Source organism: Anabrus simplex, chromosome 1 (assembly GCF_040414725.1).
Source record: "Anabrus simplex isolate iqAnaSimp1 chromosome 1, ASM4041472v1, whole genome shotgun sequence".
NCBI classification, from domain to species: domain Eukaryota; kingdom Metazoa; phylum Arthropoda; class Insecta; order Orthoptera; family Tettigoniidae; genus Anabrus; species Anabrus simplex.
Window position 1 is genome coordinate 1799048344 of NC_090265.1, and position 26331 is coordinate 1799074674.

At 38.4% G+C, this 26331-nt stretch overlaps 1 protein-coding gene across 1 annotated transcript in view; it reads right to left on the reverse strand.

Moving 5' to 3' along the window:
- LOC136883010 (NFU1 iron-sulfur cluster scaffold homolog, mitochondrial) overlaps positions 1-26331 on the reverse strand; it is a 57168-nt gene that overhangs the window by 12719 nt on the left and 18118 nt on the right. The window contains exons 3-4 of the mRNA XM_067155166.2: positions 20670-20804; positions 4499-4613 (exon numbers count right to left, since the gene is read on the reverse strand). Of these exons, the coding sequence (XP_067011267.1) occupies positions 4499-4613; positions 20670-20804 (250 nt within the window). The remainder of the gene's footprint in view (positions 1-4498; positions 4614-20669; positions 20805-26331) is intronic.

Genomic DNA, 26331 nt, shown 5'->3' on the forward strand with positions numbered 1-26331 from the left:
TTTTAGTACAGTGTGTGTCTAAATATGGCATCTTCACTTCATAACGGAAAATCAGTGATGAAGTATGGTGAGATTTGTTGGAAGACGAAAGTGATCGATCTGATTTTGAAGTTACTAAGTATGAACCGATAAATATAGAGTCGGATTTGGAATGTTTATCAGCTATTTCTTTGCATAAATATCACAAAGTGAAAGTGATAACGAACGTCCCCTAAAGCAACCTATCACAACATGGTCTAAGGGTATGCCTCCAAATGATTGCATGTCAATACATTTTCCCTAATACTTTCAAGAATATACCTCTCAGAGTGATGAAACTTTTGCTAGCGCATTACAGATACATTATTGACAATCTGTATATCTCTGTTTGTTTGCGACACGTTCCAGTTTTCTGTGCATATGATCGAAAGTTTTATTATTGTTCTGAATCTAGGAATTACACTTTTTTAACATGCTGTACATTTTTCTGGTCAAAACATTTGTGTAATTTCATGTCACCATAACAATCCTCAGTGTATTATCTTTCTATAGATATATAAAACTTCGCAGATATATTTCATATCTTGCGGATATTGTGTATTTTATTTAGACAAGTACAAGATGCCAAATATGGCTCCCACCACAGGATTTAACATTGCCAGTTCTAGGGTTAAGAAATATAGTGTGAGGCAGTCAAACTACCCGTTCTTATTCCATTACATGGTGTTGTCTTAATTTTTCTGTCCTTGTCTTAGAAGTATTTTGGGGTAACTGGGATTTCATTTTCAGAGTAAATGGAGGAGTGAGTGCAGAATGCTATTTTCTAAAGACTTCTTTTTACTACAACACATTGCATCATTTATTATTGATTACTTTCACCCGCTTCATATTGATAAAATCTTGAAGGTTTTTACAATATTGGTTCATAAGTAGGTACCTAGGAAGGATTTACACGAGAGTTGGAAGAGGAAGCTAGAGGTAAGAAGGAAAAGTTTACACAGAACAAGTGAAAGGAGGGGAAAAAAGAAGAGATAATAACACGTTTTTACAATCTGCTTTACACAGATAGGTCTTATGATGACGATGGAATAGGAGAAGGCTAGGAGTTGGAAGGCCTTAATTAAGGTACAGCCCCAGCATTTGCCTGGTTGAAAATGGGAAAATACGGAAAACTATCTTCACAGCTACCGACAGTGGGGTTTGAACCCACTATCTTCCAAATTCAAGCTCACAGCTGCGCGCCCCTAACCGCACGGCCACTTGCTCGGTTGATAATAACACAACCATAGGAGACAAAGAAAAGATGGAAGGATTACTTTGATGAACTTCTGAATGTAAGAAGTGGCGTAGATAAGATAATAGAGGGAGAGTGTAAGGAAGAATCCGAGAATGAAATCACAATGGAAAAGGTCAAAACTGCTGTTAAACAAGTGAAAGTGGGAAAAGCAGCAGGACTGGAGGAAGTGTGTGTGGAAATCATAAAAGGAGGAGGAGACAGTGGCTGCTGACGTTACCAAATGACTGGAGTAATAATGGCTATATTTAAGAAGGACGACAATGACACTCATACTTCAGGAAGCAAAAATATCTGGAATGAGAAGGTGGAAGGACAATTACAAGAGCAACACCAAAGCCCATTTTCAGCATGAGGCAGTTAATGGAAAAACATTGGGAATACAGAAGAGATAGGGTTTGATTTAGAAAAGCCTTACGATAGTGTAGCCAGAACAAAGGTATGGAACGTAATGCACTGGAAAGGATTTGAAAAACAAATGGTAGAATATGTGCAAGCAATGTACAAAAATTATTGCAGCAGTGTCCAGCCACACGTGGGGAGAAGATGGAGTACGACAACAAAGTGTGCTGTCACCAATGTTATTCATAATGGTTATGGAAGAAACTGTCAAGGAGACAAAGATAAATAAGGGGACAGGAACTGAAGTTGATATTGCGGTATGGAGAGCAAACAGAGAGCGGCGACTATATATTGAGTGAGATTATTGAAAATTATGGAATGAAAATCAGCCTCGAGAAGAGTAAGAGAGTCATGTTGACTACAAGAAAAAGGGAAGGGAATTATGAAAATAAAGAGACAAAACCTTCAAATGTTGGAGAGCTTCAAGTACTTAATTATAAGCTATAAATTCTATTTTTGTTCCATATTGAAGTGTAATTATAAGAATAAATTGACAAGAGGGTCACCTTTTCAATACAATATATCAAGTAAATGTCTTGGGACTAGTTTCAGCCACTCAGTGGCCATCTTCAGCCAAATAATGTGATAAATAAAACATATGTATACCATACAAAGAAAATGTAGGAATAATTATAACATTAAAATATATATAATAACAAAAATTAAGACAAACATTAAGAAAGCAATTGAATAGGTGGTAATTAACAAAATTACAAGTAGATCTTCAATACGGATGACCTGCAATCATTTAATGTGTGTGCGAAGTGATTCCCCGGGATGCGCTATTCCCTCGCCCACAATGAGTTGATGTCTCCATACTTAACTTAAAATGCACTCACTCAGTCATGGTGGAATATTAAATGCACAAAATATTAACACAAAAACTTAAGATTTCATTGGTAAAAATTTTGCATAAAAATCACATCGTGTACTGTTGTAAATAGAAAGTGCAGTACTGTGATTGTAGAACTTAAAAATAATAGGAATAAACTGTCTTCTCCTGTTTTAAGTGCCTTTTCTTTATAAACATTACATCAACTGTAAAACTCACGTTCCTCCTCCTCCTTCTTTGTCCAGCTAAATGACACCTTGCACAATTTCATTGTCATTTAAAGTATCAGTCAAGTTTAGTGAATCCAGAATGTCTTGTTTTCCAAGATCGCCACAATTAGACAGTTGCAGTAATTCATGTAACTGAGTTAGGCTGGTCGTCTGCTTTAAGGACTTCAGAACATCGTGATGATGGAATGGTTTGTTTTAAAATGTCATTTTCATTTTACCCTGTTATTACGATCTGATTGCCACTTGGCCAGATGACACCTCTAACCTGCTACTTGATGGGTTCCAGTGTCATTTCTTGCACTGAGGGGACCAAGGAAACTTGTCTGCCTGAAGCCGTTGGTCACCTTACTGCATTGGACACTCGCTGTACGGGATCACCAGCCAGACAGTACTAGCATTACTCTGTCCTATGGTCTGGTCCTGCAGTGGACGAACTACAGGGAGTGTACTGTAGTGCCAAAATCTCTCTATCTTCTTTGGCAAAAATTTAAGTACGGTCCCCCATTCAATAAATGTATTTTGTAATCCTCCCTCCAAAATCGCACAAAGGCGAAGTAAAATATCAGCAATGGTAGAGATAAAAATATCTAACTTCTTTAATATTAGAGTGATAGCACATGAAAAAGAGAAGTGGAGGATAAAGCATCAGTGGTCAAACTAGAGGACCCGTGTGCCCCGCAGCATTCCTTATAAATAGGTCAGGTAACTCGTCTTGATATGCCTGTCATAGCCATTTTGTTTTGCCAGCCCTTTTCAATGGTTCTATGAATATTTAATAAGAATCCACAGTTTGTTGTCAGAATTCATCCATGCTGTCTATCTGGTACAAATCTATCCATATGTACGCTTTTTTCTCCTACAGTTATTGATGTAAAGCTTGGTATTGTCGTTGAAGGCAATGGTATTTTTAATTGCGGTTCTTCTATATAGAACAGTTACCGTGTGAGCTCATAGGTTGGTCTTGAAGCAGAGTTTCTTCCCAGGCAGAGAACTATTTTTAAGATACATAGCCTTCATTCTTTCTAGTGTAGCCAGGTTATCGTTCGATAGGTATGGAATTTACATAATGGACAAGTATATACAATATTATACAAAAGAAAAACCTGCAAAGAATACATGGTACTAAGTAAGGAACAATTACACATAGATATAATGTCCAAGGCATATGTCATGATGGGGACTGTTTGTATGTAGACTTTTTGCTCTTAGCAGCATGTAAATTATTAGGAATGCTCTGCCATCTGTTGAGTATATTTGGAAGCTGGTAAAGGTTAGAGAATCAGAGTATCTAGTAGAAAATATTATTCTTGCGTGATCAGACGAAGTGTGAACTCTCTGGCTTGACAGGTAGTGTTAGTCGCTTAGCAATCTGCTAAGTAGAGAATGTATTGCGGGTTAGGGTAAGCCCTCGCCTGCAAATTTAGAGACCTATCAATGACGGACAGATTTGCCAAACATGTTTTAGTAAACTCTTTTAATATATAGATACCTTAATAGGTCCAGTACTGTAAAAGCAACATGACAGTAAAGCCTGTTCTGCTTTCTCCTTTACTTCTTTCTATCGATAGGTGTTTTTTAAATAAAAAAACAGGATTATCAGACTACTCTTCTTCTAGTGATAGGGAACCTTTATGACAGCCAAATGAAAACAAAGAGATTAGTTTTCTGGGAGAGACGAGACAGCCAGCGACCAAATCTGAAGAAATTAAAATGTTATTCACAGCCACTCCCCCAAAGTCTTTTTCATGTAAATGAACTTACGTGTGTCAGTGGGAGCTTCTGCATCTGTCACCACCGGCAAGCCACTAGCAAAGAAGTCCATAATGGTTGCAAATATCTCTGGTTTAACAATGCGCCATTCCACATCATCATCAACCTACAATGAATAATGCCAAACTAAATTTCCTCCATTGAATTGAGGCTATAAGCATGACAGTCATAGTATATAAAATTATAATAAAGTTCATATAACACAAGTGTCAAATGAGAACGCAGCAATTACCAACTGAAAAGCAGATCAAGGACAAAACAAGCTCTCGGGGCCAGAGGAAGACCTGAGATGACATGGACATAGAGAGTGAGCAGTTTGGGCATACATGGCACATGGCGGCCCTATGCTCCTCAAACCCGAGTTCAAGGAATTAACTCATAATCCACTAATTTAAAAAGTTCAGATGTTGTATGATGGTTGTGAAAGTAGTGTGCAAGTAGGAGATGGAAGATATCAGTGATTTAAAACAAGAAAAGGTGTCCAACAAGGGCGTTCTCTTTCCCCATTGCTCTTCATATCCCTCACGGTGTACCATTCCACTATTCCAGAAGTGAAATTTAGTCGAGTTGGAGTAAACGCAATTACCCACCACGAAATTAAACATAGTGAATAACTTTATAGAATATCACAGAGGCTCAGGTTAATGCAATGTCAAAATATATATAATCATGATGGCACTGAAAAAGACAAAACAGGGATTCGAATTGTTAAAAAACCAACACTATAGAAAAAACATAAATGATTGACTAGCTTAGCGAGCAGACGTATCGCAATTAGGAAGCAAGTTGAACTGCAAAAAATATATCAAGAAAAGAAGATATGAACAGTGATAAAACGTCTATATAACACGGAGCATATCATCATAAAGTGTGTTATTTTCATTTAAAATACTCAACAAGATTTGGAAACCAGCCATATTAAAGATGGCAAGTAGATAGTATTAACCAGAGAAGCAAATGATCAAAATAGTGCGATATTTTCATTAGAAAATTGATAAAGCAAATCCATATAATGTGTGTATATATACAGACATCTTGGAGGTCTGATAGACATTAGAAATCACGCAAAGAAACCTTAAAAGAAATATAATTGTACAGTATATTAGAAGGCTTTGATATGATTAACATGCAACAGCCAATTTCACATTTATATTTTATCTTTGTATCTGAGCAAGACAAGATGACGATGGCTTTCTAAAGATGTGAGGCAGGCTACCTGGATAAATCCGAGCTGAACCAACAACACAGATAAAGTCTACATAGCCAGCCATGCAGCAGGACGATCGCCCACGACAGCATGAACGAGTCATAAAATCATTCCAGAAGTGAAGGAAAAGAGATAAGTTTCTTGAATAAAAATAAGTAGATTGGTAGATGTTATTCTGAGCAGTAGTGGCTTTTCAGGTGCATCAGGTACAGCCCGGCTGCACTAACATTTCTCAAAACAATTGTCTATCATTTTCTGTATCCCTACATTTTCTGTTTAAAACATATTTGTTGAAAAAAACGAAGAGTGCGCTCTATATGTTGTGATTACTCAACATGCGTAGCGCTAATAGTTAAGCAAGCACCGCTGTTCGCTTCACTTACGAGTGCTGCGGACTGAGTGCAGCCCTCTCAATGCTCACAGCAGTGCGGGCTGACTTGTGACGTGTAACACAACGGTTGCCATGACAACGCTCAAGACTGTCATGAGTACGCATACGGTTGTATTTTGCGTGGTGCAGCCCAGCGAGTCTCTGGGATATTCGGCTGCTTGGCTCGAGCTGGGACGATATTATCCGAACCCAACCGAACGTGTAACCCACCCTCTCTGCTTAGGTTGAACCATTGAACTGTAGTATAGTTCAATGGGTTGAACACATGCGGGCTCCTACAGCATTGCTGCCAATATTAGTATCTCAATCTCACGCTAAAACACAATCAAACAAAGACACATTTACTAGTATATTTTGTGGCAAGAGTTGTGGCTACTGTTACACCAGCTGTAACAAGAAGCTTCTTATAAATTTGAAAGTGTGGTGCACGGAGTATTCTTTCATAATGAAAATAAATGTCTGTTGTTATAATGTGAATCGTGGCCGTGTGACGGATTAATTGTGAGTGAACTGTAAATAACATAAGCGAATTTGAAGAGCATTTAGTAGCACAGCTCACACGGTGAGCTCTTGGCGTTTTCATAGTTACTATGTGAAGCGTAGAATAATTATTGTCGTATGGATGTTTGGAGAGGAAGTGCGTTTGAATTTCATTAGGGATATAAATATGTAGTATTATAGTATTTAAATCTTTTCTTATAGTGTGAAAGAATAGCGTTCCCTCCAAAGCGTGCTTTAACATGGAACCCTCCGTGGATTTAGTTTGTATTTTAAGAGAAACTCCGTTTTCGAAATGGAAGGAGGAGGATAAAAGAGAAATTTTATCAGTCAATCGTCCCCAGCCAGATTTGACTTATCAGAAAATAACAGGTACTGCCTCCGGAAAGATGCACACACGACCTTTCCAAGTATCTTGGTGTAGTAGTTATCCGTGGTTATGCGGTACCGGTAGTCATTATTTGCAGAAACACTTTTGTTGGCATTGTCTTATTGTTGGAGTGAAACATGGAGTCTGGAATCACACAGGATTTGAAAATATGTCCTGTGCTACTAGGTCTTTCCAAAAGCACGAAGGTTCCTCGGAGCATATAAAAATGCCGTGGGATTTAAAGAACTTAAGAAGAATCAGAATCAAATTGCTGACGCTTTAAGAAAAAATGCTCGTCTATAAATCACAAAATTTAATGAGAATGTGAGACTTAACAGACTTTTCATGGGATTGCAAATCGATGCAGTTTTATTTCTTTCTAAGCAGGAAATTACATTTAGAGGCCATGATGAGAGCGGCGACTCCTTAAATAGAGGGAATTTCAAAGAACTGTTGAAACTATACCTTCATTAAGGATGCTGTGAAAGAAGAAATGTTAGAAACCTCTTTCTTTTCAGTTCAGGTCGGTGATACAACTGATATCACAAAGAAATCGCAGTGTTCGATGATACTTCGGTATATTATCCACAAAGGTGCGCTAGTTGAACGCTTTCTTGTTTTTTTTTAAGTTAGTTCGGATCGTACGGCGATTACTTTATTCAGCTTGCTGCAGACTGTATTGAGTGAAATTTCCTACAAAACTAAATTGATTGCCCAGTGTTATGACGGAGCTAGTGTCATGGCAGGTCATCTAAATGGTCTTCAAACTTAGGTCAAGGAGGATGCCCCTCAAGCATTATTTGTACATTGTTCGGCACACTGATTAAATCTAGTGGTACAGCAGAGTATTACCAACATATCAGAGTGCCGTATTTTTTTTGCGAGTCTTGGTGGTATTCTTTCATTTATTCATTCATCAGCCAAAAGAACTTTCGTCGCTGATTCAGTAATTGCGAAGCGAATACCATCTGGTGTGGATACACGTTGGTCGTCACATGGGAAACTTCTGAGCGTGGTTGTCGAGGAGTGGGAGGGATTGAAATAAATTTTTGAAAGACTCATGTACGATCCTCAGTCAGACGAAAAAACCATTCGCCAATCAGAGGGGTTGTTTAATAACTTTAATACCTTCCACTTCACAATTTTATCAATAGTATTCAATGACATTTTTGAGCTTGCTAATATATTATTTAACGTGCTCCAAAAGAAGTCTCTGGGCGTTTAGTTCTGCCTCTCAAAAGTAAGACCCACATGGCAACTGATACTAGGTAAAAGGAATGAAGAAACATTTAAAACCAGTTTTCGTACGGCTGAGAAGAAAACCAAAATTGAACTAAAAAGACATTCTGGTTTAAAAACAGAAAGTGAACTTTTTCTAAAGTATCGAGTGCTTTATTTTCAGATACTGGATTTAGTCTCCGTAGAGACTGATACAAGATTTTAAGATATGCAGAAGCTCCAATTTCTTTGCTTAGGGGATAGCTCTAAGTTTGAAGAATTTTCTAAAATCCTCCCTCTTGATGGTCTAGAGAACTTAAAAATCTCTTATCCCACAACATTTGACGCACACAGGTTAAAAAATGAACTTCAGTTTATCTATTCTGATTCCACTTACAAAAATACCAGTTTGGAGGAAATAATTGTGTCGCTCAATAATGAACTCACGGATGTTTTCAAAGAAGCGTATAAATTATGTTATTTAATACTTACCATACCGTCTACCAGCTCCTCAGTAGAAAGAAGCTTTTCGTGCCTTAGGCGGATAAAAACCTACTTAAGGAATTCAACATCGCAGGGGAGGTTGACTGCGCTGGCAACCATATCCCTGGAGAAGTCACTGTTCAGCGACTTGATGGATTCAATGCCCTTTTACGATGACATCATTGAAGTGGAAGATAGGAAAAACTAGAAAGGTTCCACCTTTTCAATACAAAAATGTTATAGGTTTATTTATAACATGTATTTGCACTTGGGACTAGTTTCGACGCTGTGTTGGCGTCATCATCAGCCAAAAAATGGGAAAATAGGCCAGTGTGTAGGCGTTCATATTACACAAGGTGTTACATTAAACAATACAAATCTTGCAAGGAGATAAAAACATGGATGAATATAGAAACAAATGAATCGTTGAGAAAGCAAAAGTTATACATGTTAAAAAATAACCTTAACCACACATCTTGCAGTGCGAAAATATTCTTCTTGAATGATTCCTGAGTATAAAACACACGCGCACACATTTCTGAAGAGCCAGCAGGCAGGACAAAGTAAAGTGAAACCTTAAGGGATCTTCTGAGAAGAGTTCATCATTTTTCTATGTTCCGATTAAATAATGAAGTCTCCCTTGAGTTCCTGATAAACATACACAACAGGAAATTCTCCTTCACTCTCAACAATAGCTATAAAGACCAACGGTAAATTTCATTTTTCAAAGACGTGAAAGCATGATCTTGAACGTGATGTAACTCCTTTCATTTAACCCATTTTTTACACAAGGTGTTACATTAAATAATATATCTCACGAGGAGATAAAAACAGGGACGAATGTAGAAACACATGCACCGTTGAGAGAGCAAAAGTTGTACATATTAAAAATAAGCTTAAGCACATAACTTGCAGTGCGAAAATATTTGAATTTGAAAGATTCTTGAATAAAAGACGCACGCGCACACACTTCTAAAGAGCCAGCAGGCAGGAAAAAGTAAGGTGAAACCTTAAGAGTTCTTCTGAGAAGAGTTCATCATACTTTCAATGTTCCGACTAACTAATGAAGTCTCGTTTTGAGTTCCTGATAAACATACACAACAGGAAATAAACAATATACATCTTACAAGGAGATAAAAACAGGGAAAGTTATACATATTAAAAATAGTCTTAACCACAAATCTTGCAGTGTGAAAATATTCGTCTTGAATGATTCCTGAATACAAAACACACGCGCATACAATTCCGAAGAGCCAGCAGGCAGGAAAAAGTAAAGTGAAACCTTAAGAGTTCTTCTGAGAAGAGTTCATCATTTTTTCTATGTTCCGACTAGCTGATGAAGTCTCCCTTGAGTTCCTGATAAACATATACAACAGGAAATTCTCCTTCACTTTCAACAATAGCTATAAAGACCAACGGTAAATTTCATTTTAAATATTGTGTAGAGACGTGAAAGCATGATTATGAACATGATATAACTCCTTCATTTAACCCAATTTTTACACAAGGTGTTACATTAAACAATACACATCTTACGAGGAGATGAAAATAGGGCCGAATGTAGAAACAAATGCATCGTTATGCATATTAAAAAATGAGCTTAACCACACAACTTGCAGTGCGAAAATATTTGCCTTGAATGATACATGAATACAAAAACGCACGCGCACACATTTCTAAAGAGCCAGCAGGCAGGAAAGAGTAAGGTGAAACCTTAAGAATTCTTCTGAGAAGAGTTGTATTTTAAATACTGTGTAGAGATGTGAAAGGATGATCTTGAACATGATATAACTTCTTCATTTAACCACCTATGAAAGTCTCTCTCTCTATTACATAGCTTCAATAACAACCATTCTGTAGATGCACAAAATAATCTTGTAATCTTCACAGGTCCGGTATTCAGCTCAACAAGAATATAAAATTGGTATTCAGGAATACGTTTTTGAGAGTTTGGAGGTTGACTGTGCCAGTATTTGTGGTGTATTGTTGCAGCATTACGTGTAGGGGGGGGGGGGGGGGGGCAGGTTTCTGTGATGTTTATTGCGGGACATGAGGCGGAAAAGCTATGTCGCGAGATGAAGAAGAAACAGAGCGTGTTGTATAGTTTAGGTCTGGGGAGCGGCCATTGTTGGATTAGGAGGGGGGAGGGGAGGAGTGGTAGGGGAGGAGGAGTGGAAGGAAGGGAAGTATGGAGGGTGATGTGGTGAAAGTGTGTGGCGTGACAAAGTATTATGCATAATCTGAAAGACCGATCTGTTTTTCGGGATATTCATGTTTTTGAAAAATTCAATGAGAAAGTCGAATAGGATCTTTGGTTTCTCTGAGATATCATTTAAGTTTAGGTTGGGATTGAAATATTGGTCTAAATGAATATAGAGGTTTTCAGTGACGTCTAGGAGAGAACCTTTGTTTAGAATATCTAGTACCTCAAGATCTTGATTTATTTCAGTAAAATTGTGCTTAAATTCTTTTATATGTAGGCCGACCGCGGAAAAACGGTTGTGTTTTATGGCATTGACATGTTCTGCATATCTGATTTTAAAGCTGCGTCCTGTTTGCCCTAGGTAAGAACTTTTGCAGTCTTGGCAAGAAAACCTATATACACCTGATTTAGAAAAAGGACTACTTTTATTTATTGATGAAGAGTTGTGTAGAATCTCTGTGCTTCTATTGTTAGTACGAAAGGCTATTTTAACGTTGTGTTTTTTAAGGACGTTAGTGACGTTGTAAATTTCTTTATTGAAGGTAAATGTGGAAAACGTGGCAGTGCTAGTATTGTCTTTTATTAGGGTGGTTTTTGGGCGGTGTCTGAATTTATTGATTATTCTTTCAATAAAGGATTCATTATATCCATTGAATTTTGCTATTTTTGGCTGATGATGACGCCAACACAGCGTCGAAACTAGTCCCAAGTGCAAATACATGTTATAAATAAACCTATAACATTTTTGTATTGAAAAGGTGGAACCTTTCTAGTTTTTCCTATCTTCCATTCTCAGTTCAATACGGACCAAAAATGAAACTCTTATGTTTAAATCATTGAAGTGTTCGCTGCTTCAAAGGACCGAAGAATAGATTTAACGTACAAGCAATAGACGTTACCGAATGTAAGATTTGTTTTTTAGTTAATGTTATAGTTACATTGTGCTTTTTAAAGTAATTGCATGAAAATTACACAGCGGGTATTTGTAGACCATTATCATACCAAAAGATCTCCCCGATCCCTTATTTCCTCCTAGGTAGATTATCCAACACACCTATTCAAAATGTAGGCTACACATTTACTGCAGATCGAGTGCTGGGCTGCACCGAACTTACAACCCACGAGCCGCCACTGATTCTGAGTTGACCATATGTAGCTAGAATGTTGATACTGTGTCGTTATAGTCTGCAAAATAACCTAAGGTCCCCGATCTAAATCCATGTCATTGTGTCTATCAGGGACATGTCCGATCTCTGCCTGATCTAAAGGGTGGTATATGACGGCATGTCGCTCTCATTTCAACTGTCGACCATGCAGCATGTTGCTGAGTTCGGAGGCCATACTAAACAGTGTTTGTAACCATAAATGCTAATAAACCTCCCAGAAACACTGGTATCAAGTATTTGATCTTTCCTGCCTTTTTTTCTTTGACCCCTATCATTGCTTACAGCGCCATATTTTCGTCTGACTGCAAAACTTGGAAGTAATAACTTTTGTGCTGAGCACATAGCTTAGTTATCATATCCACGATCATTACATCCCATGCTGTACCGTGCTGAATACCATAACTTTAATTGTGAACACCCGGTATCACGTTTAGTCTTCTCACTTAGTGACATTTAACATCTCTATGAAAAAACAAACCACCCACTCAAAATAAAGTAATACCTTTTTCCTTTCAATCTTCAGTATCATTCCAGCCCCATGTGAGACAAAGTCAGTGATTTCCTTAAGACTGGGCTTCTGTGTAATGTTACTGATTACTTGTTGAAAAGGTAACTCAGCCAAGTTACTTTTATTTTTCCCATCACTGTTCAGAAGACACATCACTGACACACTGGACTCAAGTTGGCAGGTTCGATTCCAGCCAAGTCCGGTGATATTTGAAGGTGCTCAAATACAGCGCCCTTGTGTCAGAGGATTTATAACCGGGCGAGTTTGCCATGCGGTTAGGAGCGCGCAGCTGTGAGCTCGCATCCAAGAGATAGTGGGTTCGAGTCCCACTATCGGCAGCCCTGAAAATGGTTTTCCGTGGTTTCCCATTTTCACACCAGGTAAATGCTGGGGCTGTACCTTAATTAAGGCCACGGCCGCTTCCTTCCCATTCCTAGGCCTATCCTGTCCCATCATCGCCATAAGACCTATCTGTGTCAGTGCGACATAAAGAAAATAGCAAAAAAAAAAATTATCAGCATGTAAAACTACTGCAGGGCAAAACTTCAGCAGCTCAGCATCACCATTAACATTAGTATTGCAGTCACACCATCTGTGAAATAAGCAGAAAGAAAAGTGATACTGTACTGTTCACTGATATACTGAGAGAAGAAATAGTAAGCTGTATGTTAGTTTTAAGGAAATAAAACTCTTCCACATGGAGTCTTGGAGGGGCATGCCAATCCAACTGATGAGCCCAAATGGCATATCTGGGTGAGACTCTGCAAACGCACACGGCCTAACCACCCAAAAGCTGGTTCTATTCCTGTGATTTTTAGACCTGCAGCCATGAAAGCCATTTTTTGGAATAATAATAATAACAGTAATAATAATAATAATAATAATAATAATAATAATAATAATAATAATAATAATAATAATAATGTCCCGGGCATGATGTTAAACTGCGTCCACAAAACCGAGTGACCACCGGTATAAGTGGTCCTCCTCTACCAAGTGCCAACGGCCTCTTCAGAGGGCGGACGAGCGGGTAGAGGTTCAGGGCACTCTCTTGCCCTTGGGGTGGGAAACTGCCCCTAAAGGCGGAAGAGCCACTAGATGGCCAACGGCATAGGATAATAATAAATCCAGTAGCGTCTGTTCACCTATTTGGTGCGGCAACTGGTCAGCATCTGTACTCCGAGTTGGAGCGGCTGCCTCAGAAAACCTTCAGGAACTCACCCACCTGAATGTACTCCAATCCCCCAGGATCAACCCAATCGCTTGAGAACAAGCACACCATGATTCCTGCAAGTAAGAACAACATTACTCCAGGTGGTAGCCAATCCACCCACCAACTGAAAACGAAGGCGGCAACCGGCCACTAAGATTCTGGAGGAGCCGGGCTGACACGAAAGAGAGAGTCAGAGCTCTCTGGCAAACTTCCCACTAAAACGCCCTTCTACATCGGCATGCTAAACATAAACACACTCCTACAAGTAGGCAAACTTCTCAGATTAACATCAGAATTAGATCAGCAAAAAATCCAGCTACTCGCCGTACAAGAGACCAGACTTACTGAGTCGGAGACGTCAGAATATGGTAACTACCGCATTTTCAAGAGCAAAACTACACGAACAGTAGGAAAAGCCACACCAATGTTAGGCATGGCCTTTTTCGTACACAAAAAAGATCGTGAACTCTGTACAAGAGATCATACCCATAAACAACAGACTAATGACCTTACGACTTCGCTGTGCAAATCACCACTACATCTTTGTAAATGCCCATGCACCCACCAACGACTGCAAAGATCAGAAACAAACAGAAAACTTCTGGAACAAACTTGAAACCACACTCATCAAAATACCTGAAAAAGACACCATCATTCTCCTCGGTGATTTCAACGGTAAAATTGGTAAAGAAAAGTGCTACAGAAAAACCGCAGGAAGATTCTCAGCACACGAAAAGACCAACAAAAATGGCAAATGCCTCATCAAGCTCTGTCAACAACAAGACCTGAAAATCATGTCAACATCCCTACGGAAAAACCCCAATAAGCTCTTCACATGGGAATCACCCAACACCTGCTGCGTCAAACACCAGATCGATCATGCCGCCATCTCCTTCCCAGCAAAAAAAGAAGTACACAACGTTCAAGTCCGCAGAGGAGCCAACATAGACTCGGACCATCATCTAACAAGAATCAAAGTGAAATTTACCCCAAAACGCTTCTACCAGAAATCCAAGGCAAACAAAAAATTGGACACAGCACAAATAAAAACATCAAATCTCAAGAAAACGTGGGAAAAAATCTCACCCAAAACTTGGAATGAATTCCACGACAAAATCATGAAGAGTGCATCAGAGCAAATCCCTCTACAGAAAAAGAGCAGACACCCGTTTTGGAACACCGAACGTGACCAAGCCATATTGAATAGAAAAAACGCATACCAGAAGTTCATCAGCAACCGTACACCTGAAAACGAAGAAAAATTCCGCGAAGTCCGCAGACAGACCTCTAAACTCATCAGACAAACCAAGAGGAAATACCTGGAGGCCAGAAGAAAAATTCCGCGAAGTCCGCAGACAGACTTCTAAACTCATCAGACAAACCAAGAGGAAATACCTGGAGGACCAACTGAAGTCGGCCGAACAGGACTTCTGCAACTACAACACCAGAGATTTTTACAGCGTCTTCTGCAACAGATTAAATGGGTACACGCCCAAGAACCTCTGCTTCAAAAAACAAAACGGAAAAACGGCACTCACAGATGACAAAAACACCAAGGAACTCGCAAGATACTTCGAGTCACTACTCAACTGCCCAGAACCAACGAAAAGGTTTCCACTTAAATCCCACCTGAACCCAAACCCAGACTCATCCCCACCTACACAAGAGGAAATACACCAACACATACGACTGAAAAACAATAAGGCATCTGGAGATGACGGCATCGTAGCAGAGCTTCTTAAACATCTAGGAAAGAATTCTCTCCAAGAACTCACACAAATCATACAAGAAATTTGGACAACGGAAAAACTACCAGAAAATTGGACAAACGCCCTCCTCGTTCCACATCACAAAAAAGGTGACCGAACAGATGTGAACAATTACAGGGGAATTTCCCTGGTGCAAGTCACATACAAAATCCTCTCTGCAGTCCTCCTCCAAAGAACACAGGAACAACTAGAATGACTCATAGGCGAATACCAAGCGGGCTTCATGCCCCACAGATCCTCAACCTGAAAACCATCTTGAAACTACGACAAACAAGAAAACAACCCACAATCTGCACCTTAGTGGACTTCCAGAAAGCATACGACTCCATTGACCGGCAATCCTTCTTCCATACACTGAGTGAGTACGGACTGGACAATGAGACTCAAAAAATCATCAGACTAACTCTCACCAACACAACCTCCCAAGTAAAATTCATGGAAAACATATCTGAAAAATTTCAGATAAAAACCGGTGTCCGACAAGGAGATGGACTTTCCCCACTACTCTTTAACATAGCCCTGGACAAAATCATGAGAGAATGGGAACAAGCTCTAAAAGCTCAAGGAAATTGGCAACCATTAAGTATGACAAGAAAACATGTAAAAATCTCTGTCTCGCTTTCGCAGATGATCTCGCGATCCTTGCAACAAACGAACAACGGGCAATCAGCCAAATCGAAACCCTCAAGAAATGCTCAGAAAAATTCGGCCTACAAATCTCCTTCTCAAAAACCAAGGTCATGTGCAACCACTGCAGCCTCCAGAATTTGAACACGAAATTTGGCACAATCGAAAAAGTAACTGAGTTTCGATATCTTGGAGAAATTATAGTACCAACAGGAAAAGAACAGAAGGCCCTCGAGGTCCGCATCAAGAAAATGAAGAGAGCCCTCGGCCGAACGCAAAATATTTACAACAAAAAATGCCTTTCGATCGTCACCAAAATTCGACATTACAATACTGTGATCAAACCTGAAATACTATACGCAAGTGAAACACTGGATCTCCACAGGAAAACAGTACTCGAAGAACGTAAAATCATCAGAAAAATTCTCGGCCCAAAACTGACTAACGAAGGATATAGACTGCAATCTCGTTCAAAAACCGAGGAGCTCTCAAACCTTGCAGCCGACATCAGAAAAAGACGCCTGAAATTCTACGGACACATCAAACGCCTTCCAGAAAACAGACTGACGAGAATCTTACTTGAGGCAACAGAAAACATCAAAACAAATAGGTGGACAATGGAAATCCGCCAAGACCTGGAAAAATCAGGAATCAAAGTGGCCGACATCGCTAACCAAACCTGCTACAGAACGAAAATCAACAAGTGGGAAGTAGAGTCAGAGAGAAACCACAAGAAGAAGACAGGAGCTAAGTGGACAGAAGAACGAAGAACCACGATGAGAGAAAAACTGAAGGCTGCCTGGCAAAGAAGGAAATGCACAACTTCTAAGTGAGCTTTGCGTGATCAGTTTTCTGGTCTTTTTCGCATATTATTATTATTATTATTATTATTATTATTATTATTATTATTATTATTATTATTAATATAATAATATAATATATAATATAATACATTCATCACATCAGGATTTATGTAAACAGCTGTCCATCAGATAAGACAGACCACATTGTTTAGGTTAGTTATATTATCGCCCTGATATTGCCAAAAGTTCCTGGACGGAAAGAATAAAAATAAATAACAGGAAAATCTACCGCATTTATGGGTATCTACAGGTGTGGCGGCGATGCGTTTTATTATCATAATGTTTAATTCCGTACGTTCGTTGTCTCTTTTTTTAATTAACAAATACCCTAGTATGTTTTGTTTGGCGTCTCCGAAAATTGTTTACAATACGTGGGGACATAATATTATTATTATTTGTTAGGTACGTTGGCGAGTAAAACAATCGTTTTAACTGGATAGCTTTTATCACATTTTAAACTTACTTCTCTCCAAATATATACCTATATTGGCCTGAGTTATGAATTTTAAAACTACCACTTTGTTAATGATCTCGCCTGGTGTATAAATAGCAACAACCGTGAATATTTCTCAACTAAAGTAAACTCATTTCCTCATCCCGAGGTGGTACAGCTCTTTTAAGACACACCCCCAGTGGAGGGGAGTTACATGTTCCGCTTTTACCGCATATCAACCTTCCTGCCATTCGTAAATCTCTGGCAGTACGGTACCAGGAATCAAAGTCAGACTCCCGAGAACAGCAACTAATTGTGCTGGCGGACATCATTAACTACAAAACACTGTCATATAGCACGACTGATCGAACACCTATTTGTGCAACGTCATCAGAGCTGCAGTAGGCGGACATTTCTTAACTACGAAACACAGATGTACCACGACGCATTTTCATTGCGTAGGTCGTACAGACGAAACTATTCACAAATTTGTGCGATGTCATCAGAGCTGCAATAAGACTTGTACCCGCTTCGAAGCGGAATCGTTCTCTGACGAATTACGTTGGGGGTCTTATATGCAAGATTTATTTTTTCATTTTCTTCGTCTCTAAAAGCCAGGGGGGGGTCTAATAGACGAGGAGATACGGTATATGCAATATGTACAACAACCATCTCAAGTTCATAACTGAAGTTCCATATGAAAAGTTGAGAGCCAGAAAAGAGCTTTGCTTGAATAACTGGTTGGTTATCACTATTAATAACCCACACCAAGTCACGTTTTGGGTTCGCATGCAGGGCTTTAAGTGCCATTTCACAGATGAAGTGTCATTTTTTACTTAAAATATCTTCTTCAATGTTATCATCATTGATGAAGTCATGGACTCCATCCCAATTCTGTGAATGGTCTGAACAACAAAAGTAGCAGCAGTTTAACATTCACTTCTGATGATCTATCAATGGTTCTTAATTTCTAATATTATATAAGGCACGTATGACAACAGAATTCTCCTTTCAAAAATTGTCTTTAAATTACTTTCTTTGTTTTAATGTTATTTTCATTAAACTATCACTGATTCAATTCAACTTCTCAATTAAAGTACAGTGCACATTCCTCTTATCACATCTCATGAGTTCATCCGAAAGAAATCTCGCAGGCTGGCGAAATGTGAATAATTTGCAGAGCTTTTTGCATGTGTATGGTGAGATTTTGCATTCACTCGTGCACGTATCAGTCCTCCCCCCTCGGACAGCAGGAAGCCCCTCTGCTGTACCCGAGTGGTGTTCAACAACGGTCAGAGCCGTGCAGGGTTTGAGTGCCGGTACAGCAAGTCATGCTGTGTCGCTGCTAGACACTGAGCACTCAGGTTTGCAGCCAGACAGTAGAAACGATAAGAGAATAGTTTCCTGGTGAGAGCAGTGACCTTTTGCTAGGTCTTCTTAGGATGAGATTTGCTTCTTTTTACGTTGTCTTCCCTGTACTTTTGCATGAAATGACTACTCTACAGTTAATTTCCAATGCCAACCTACTATCTAAAATTAATCAGATATGTAGTAACTTTTATATATATACAGAAACAATCATTTGTGCATCATTATTCTGCAACTTAACTTAAACACGTACGGCTTGGGTTTCTACGACGTCATATTTTCATCCTGGTCACTGTACAAACTTAACTTGAAGTGCTGAGTTCCTAGTTGACTGAGTTGTTTCATTCATATGTAACATTTTTTTGTAGAAGCCTCAATTATTAACTCACCAGTGGGGTGATTAGCTTAAAATGTTTACAAAATGTTCATTCTTTATAAATATAAATGCAAGTGGAAAATCCTACACTTATGTTCAACAACAAAATTACACTTTTTGTGCCCACACGTATATCATCTTTATACAAAGTAAAGAGCCCAAAATAAAATGATTTCCTAAAATTTATACGCAAATAACACATGTAACTCCTTATAAAATACTTTCTAAACCTGGAATGTGGTGACAGCTCAATGTTTTCCACCAGTTGTTTGTGATACTGATTTGTTTCATCAACAATCATGTGCACCAACTCCACTGGCACAAAAGTTTTTAAAAAAGCAATGATTTTGGGGTTGTCATTAAACACTACTTGGCTACCAGAGTCTGTCACAGTTACTTGTAAGTCTGGTGGAGGAAAGTCATCCGTCCACCATGAAAATAGTGATCAAATAGCTTTTGAACTCACTGTTTCGTTTAGAAGGAGGTTCTTTTTCTTTCTCACTTACAATATTTTCAGCACGCTAATATTATCACTCTCACTTTCCAAATCGCTTAAGAATTCATTAAAATCATCATCTTCATCATCACTTTTCACTGTGGTTAACAACTGAAAGATTCTTTGAACCCAAATACCATTGCCGCCATACCGGGCGAGTTGGCAGTGCGCGTAGAGAGGCTGTGAGCTTGCATCCGGGAGATAGTAGGTTCGAATCCCACTATCGGCACCCCTGAAGATGGTTTTCCGTGGTTTCCCATTTTCACACCAGGCAAATGCTGGGGCTGTACCTTAAGACCACGGCCACTTCCTTCCAACTCCTAGGCCTTTCCTATCCCATCGTCGCCATAAGACCTATTTGTGTCGGTGCGACGTAAAGCCCCTAGCAAAAAAAAAAAACAAACAACAATATTGCCGCGGAAGCAACTAGCTTGTTGTTTCACCATGCTTGTTTACATCACAGATGAGCTCTACAGACGTCTACAAAAAGCTCTGTAAGTTACTACCCGAAGCTATAAGCTGTGATCAATTAGTTCTACGTAATGCCCAACAGATGGCAGAACATGCATGAGTTCGAATCGGCACACAAGGGTGGACCGCAAAGCTAAAAAAAAATTCAAGTTCTCATGCACCGTCTATAGACGGGCGTAACACTCATTGAGTTAAAATAAACATATTTCTACCTTTTGAGAGCATGATAAGAGTTTCTATTGATAATAAAAATAAATATTTGACTATATTTTATAATTAAGTCATACTTAACAAAAAAATATAAGAAAAAGCAGATTTTTGCTCATATTAAAATTGTTTTAGCAGTTCTCCAAGTGTTTTTCACATATTTTGTGCCAATAATCCCACGTGATTTTGTTTGTGTTTGCTTATTCTGGATTCCATTTTCACAGAAATTCGAACCCTACTAATATATCTCCTGACTGCATGGTCTGTTTAGCAAGACATTTGAACAAATATTCACCTTTGTTACTGTGATGAAGTCTGGTCCAAAGAACACGGATTTCACACCTTCAATCCGAAACAGAAGTTTTGCCAAAGGAGAACAGAAAGCAGTTGTTCCATTTGGAAAATCCATAGTCTTACCAGGTCCCAAAACCTAGGAAAGAAAGGAAAAAAAATCACAATTAGTTATAAAAATACATTATTAAATATTGGGTCATCCAATTATCTTGAAACCATACCGGCGGCCAGGAGTGACAGATGCCCAGAAGGGAGGAGAGCGTGTGAAGACTACCGGTCTGGCATTGTCTCGCAACGTGTTTCAGTGTGCGAAGTGAAGTGAGAAATGGAAAATAATAATAGGCCTAATTATTCTATTCCACATCGAGTTTTTATCTGTGATCTGTATGTTTGTGCAGAATCCGCTGGTGCTGTTAGGAGATTTCAAGAGAAATACCCACATGTTCCAAGTTGTTGCATGATACATAAGATTAGTTAGAAAAATTTGTGAAATTGGAAATATTAATGAGAAGCGAAGAAGGCGGCGTAAAGTGCCCAAAGAAGAAAATTTTGAAGACATTGGACAATGCCTGAAAAATTCTCCTATCTCTTCGTCATCTTTCTCAGCAAATAGGATTTTCACATAGTTCCACACAAAGAGCTACGAAGTGAAGTTAAAACCCTATAAAAGCACTCTGGTGCCAGAACTTAAACCGGGTGATCCTGTATGTAGGATTAGATTTAGTGGATGGATTCTGAATGAAGAGCATGACTGAGAAATTGATTCCAAACTCAGACGAAACGTGAAGAACTAATAAGAGTGACGGGTAGTTCCATAAGATGATGCCAGAAATGTGTTGAAAATTAAGGCAGGTAGTTCCAGCATTTCCTTTAGTGACATGGGTCAGTACTTTTAACCCTTTCACTCCAGTTGACTGCTGTAGCAGTCGTGCTGGGCCCATGCCTCATAGACGGTCGACTGCTGTGGAAGTTCGGCCTTGGAGGTCTCTCGTGGATGTCTTGGGAGTCACCAGATGACAGGAGTAACCAGTTTGAAGACAAAAGCAATGTGTCCGGTATGCTACTAGTTGCTGCCCTGTGCTGACGTGCTTGTGCTTCTTGACGTAGCTTTCGATCGCTTTGAAATTGTGAAAGGCCTGACGACGGAGGAAACTCTTGCCCTCGTACTGGGTAGTGACTTTGAAGATGATGACGATGATAGTGATTTGTCATCTAAATCTAGTGATGGAACGACCCCTATCACACCTTCTACTTCAGGCAAGTTTACTAGTCCAGTTACTGCTTCATCATCTAAAGGGTCAGCTACTTCGATGATTCGAATGAAGATCAAGTGCCTGAACCACCGAGCAGAAAAGTACATTGGAAAAAGTAGAACCTGAATCCGAAGAAACTTAAGTTTGATGCGGCTAATTCCGGAGTGAAAAGTTTAGTGGACAGTGTTTTAAGTTTTTTAACACGAGTATTGCAACTCTTCCCTGCGAGCAGGATGAGAAGTGCTACAAGTATAGTCATAGGCATTTCACCGAATATGCATAACAAATAAAATAAAATACTCTAAAACTCTGCATGTCAGCAGCCAACTGCGGAATGGAGAGTGGAGCAAGCCAGCGTCTTGGTAGGTGTGCCACGTACCAAGTGATGAGCCCAACCTAGCACACGAGGGCGAAACGCTGGCAACCAGGAATGAGTTAGCTGGAAATAATGGACCATTATATTGGTATTATCCCATTTGCTTGCGTCACGCCACAGTGAAAGGGTTTCAGGCAGCCACTCTTTTATTGCCTCAGCTGCGGTTCTGCGTTAATTTGATAAAAAGCTATTATAATTCAACAATTTGTTGTTAATACCTGCTTTACCATGATTGTACAGGAGAAGATAGGTTGCCTTTTCTGCCAATGTGTGTTTTTCAACTTTTAAATGGACTAAAAATTATTTTTAGGTGTCTTATGGAATGACTTTTAAACTTCTTTAAAGAATCACCAACAAAGATGTTCATAAAATAACATTTCATAGGCTTACAGGAATTGGATACCATATGAATACAAAGATAATCCCCAGTGAAAGTATGGAGAGTGATCATAGATTATTAATTGTGAAACTAAAACAAGTAAATATCCCTGTAATTGTACTGAAGAAGAAACCAAAGATCAGGATTTGGGAATTGGAGGAGGAGGATAAAAGCATTCCAAGATTGTATAAAAAGGAAGTTGCCTAGCACGGAAATACGAAGTGGAGAAGAAGAGTGGGACAATATAAGGCAGACATTTGTGGAAGCAGTAACTGAGGTATGCGGGAAAACAAAAGCAAAGGTTAAGGGAAAGGAGACACGGTGGTGGACAAACAAAATAAAAAATGGTACAAGATGAAGAAAGAAATGGATAAGGAAAAGCAAAAAACAAACCAGAGGGATGAGAATAAGATAGAAAGGTTACATGTGGAATAGAAAAGATTGAAACTGCAAGCAAAGAGGAGTATCAAGGAAGACAAGAAGAAATGTTGGGGAGAGTTTACCAACAAAACTGAGCAAGATAGTCGAGCAAATCTGAAACTATTATACAGAGTAATAAAATCGAAAATAATAAATCAAGAAAAAATCAAGGCATTAGAGAGAGAAGATGGATCCATAGTACATGACAAAAAGGGCCTTCAGAGGGTGATGGCAAAGTATTTTGAAAAACTTTATAATGAGGATGACTGCTCGGAGGAAGAAGGAGATAAGAAAATGGAAATCATAGCTGGAGGAAGAGAAGAGAACCCTTTAACATGGTTTCGTTCTGGTCATCCCTGCACATCAAAAACAGATGCCAACAACTGAAAATGTCAGTGAATCAATAAATGATTTCAAAGAAATTGAATATTTATTGAACATCTCCCTTGGCAACTTATTCCAATCCCTAACTCCCCTTCCTATAAATGAATATTTGCCCCAATTTTTCCTCTTGAATTCCAACGTTATCTTCATATTGTGATCTTTCCTACTTTTAAAGACACCACTCAAACTCATTCGTCTACTAACGTCATTCCACGCCATCTCTCCGCTGACAGCTCGGAACATACCACTTATTACATGTTATAAATCTCATGTTATGGTCCGTATTGAAACGTACTTATAGTCAAATAATAATACTAGATTATAAATTCCACCTGTTCAATACATAAGAAATTTTTATTTAAATTTAAGAAATAATTCTTAACATATTAGATATAGGAACATGTTTCACCCATAATGAGGGCATCATCAGCCTAAAAATCTCATACCTGAAAGAAAGGTAGATCAGGATCCTGATTGTTCTTATACCTAAAAAAGAGGTACAAATGTGTATAAAATGACTAGCAAGTAGAATATAGTAGTTATAAGTACTCTTATGACAAAGTCTTATAATCGATCCTTATTGTAGATCTTTACGAATGTCTCTGTTTTTAAGATGTGGTACAAGTGGTTAGTTAAAAGTTCAAAAAGAATACGTAAATTGCTGCGCTGAAATAAAATTTGGTAAATATAGTGCCTTTTTCTGGAGATGGCGTAAGGAGTCAAAAAAGATCCCACAATAAGACTCCAGCGATATTTAAAAACACTGTTAAAAAATGCTACATTTTTACTCAATGAGCAAGAACAACAAAATCTAATCCTTATGAACCCTATTATTCCCACAGCCAGAGCATTACCAAAATTATGCAAAAAAGATACTCCCATACGTCCAATAATCAATTGCAGAAACAGCCCAACTTATAAAACATCTAAATATATCCACAATTTTCTCAAAAAAACATTACAATTTTAATAATAAATTCCCTTTAAAGAATTCAGTAGACTTTTGCGATATTTTAACAAAATTCTCCTTACAACCCAACCACATAATGTGCTTTTTTGACATTACTAATATGTACTCTAATGTACCAACCAAAGAAACAGTAAACATCATCAAAGACAACCACAGTAAACATAGTAGTAAACTTAGCAAGCTTGAAATAGAAGATTTCTTAAGAATCCTAAACTTTGTGTTAAAAAATAATTATTTTACTTTTAATGATATAATTTACCATCAGGATGGTCTAGCTACGGGAGACCCCTTATCTGGCATCTTAGCCGACATATACTTAGATTCCTTAGAACATCATAAAATATCAACAAATATAAAATGTATCAGCCTTTGGCTCAGATATGTAGATGACACTTTTGCAATTATTAATAAAGAACTCAATAACAGCGATAATATTTTAAATTTCCTTAACAACCTAGACAAAAATATAAAATTCACCAAGGAAGATGAAATCAATAAATCCTTAAATTTCCTAGACATCACAGTAACACGTAATAATGATAACTTTGACTTCCAAATTTACAGAAAACCAACCCACACTGCATTAACAGTAAAAAATACTTCATTACATCCAAAATCCCATAAACTAGCTACCTTTCATAGTTTAATTTACAGAGCCTTAAAAAACCCTCTATCACCCAAAAACCTAAAAGATGAACTCTATTACATAAAAGATTTGGCAAAAATTAATGGGTATAAACCAGGAACTATTAACAATTTAATCAACAAAATAAAACTCACATTAACAACTAACCTCATCCTTGACAGACCCAAAAAATCTAATTTTATTACTTTCACTTACAACAATCCAGACATTTACCAAATTTCGAACCCCCTAAAAAACCAAAACACTTGCATAGCCTTTAGAACAAATACCACCAACCTAAAATTATTTTTCAATCACACACAGTCAATTCAAATAATAACAGTTACTCAGGTTCAGGCATTTACAGACTCACTTGCACCCAATGTGGCGCCTCGTACATTGGACAAACTGGCCGCAGCTTTCACACTAGATACTTAGAACATTATAATGCCTCCAAACACAACAAATTTTCAGCTATGAGCTCTCATATGAAAGAAGCAGGTAATCATTTCACTATTACAGATCACTATATTACAACAAAAATTCAAACCTTAACAATATTATTGAAGTTAAAAACCCATTATACGAGATTTTACCAAAACTGTTGCAATCTCTAAACTATAAACACAATAACTTAATAAACAATCTAAAATTATCTTCTTCCAATACCCCTCCCACTTAGGGAGGCACAGCTCCCTCCCCGTTCGCCCCCATGGGTCAACCACATCCAATGGCACTTAAACTTGACGCCCTGCCCGACCCACCCCCACCTCTGCACCCTCCCCCCGCCAATCTCGCATCGGTATAGCACTAGAAGCACAAATATCAGTCATTCAAACGCTACCATGGCAACTAATTATTAACATTACAACAGTTGAAAAGATAAATGAAATTCACACACAACATATTTTCTTCAGCTCGCCTCATGTTTAACCAAATTAACATCACAACTGTCAAAGCGGTAAGTAATCTTCACACACATCGTTTTTTCTTCAGTCTCTCCTTCTCCTTTAATTTTATTCCTTAACATTTCACTCTCCTCTTATTTCAGACATAACACCACAAGCTCTACACAACTTCGCATATTTTCCTTTCGACTTTTAATACAAGAAGCTACAACCACGTCTACCAGCTAATTATAAATATAACTACGTTTTCCGACAAACACCTGTCCTCGCTCCTAAGTGCTTCAAGAAATTTGTCGTCTTAGCGGAAGCGCTGACAATCTGAAGAAGAGATCTTTTCATATAAGATTA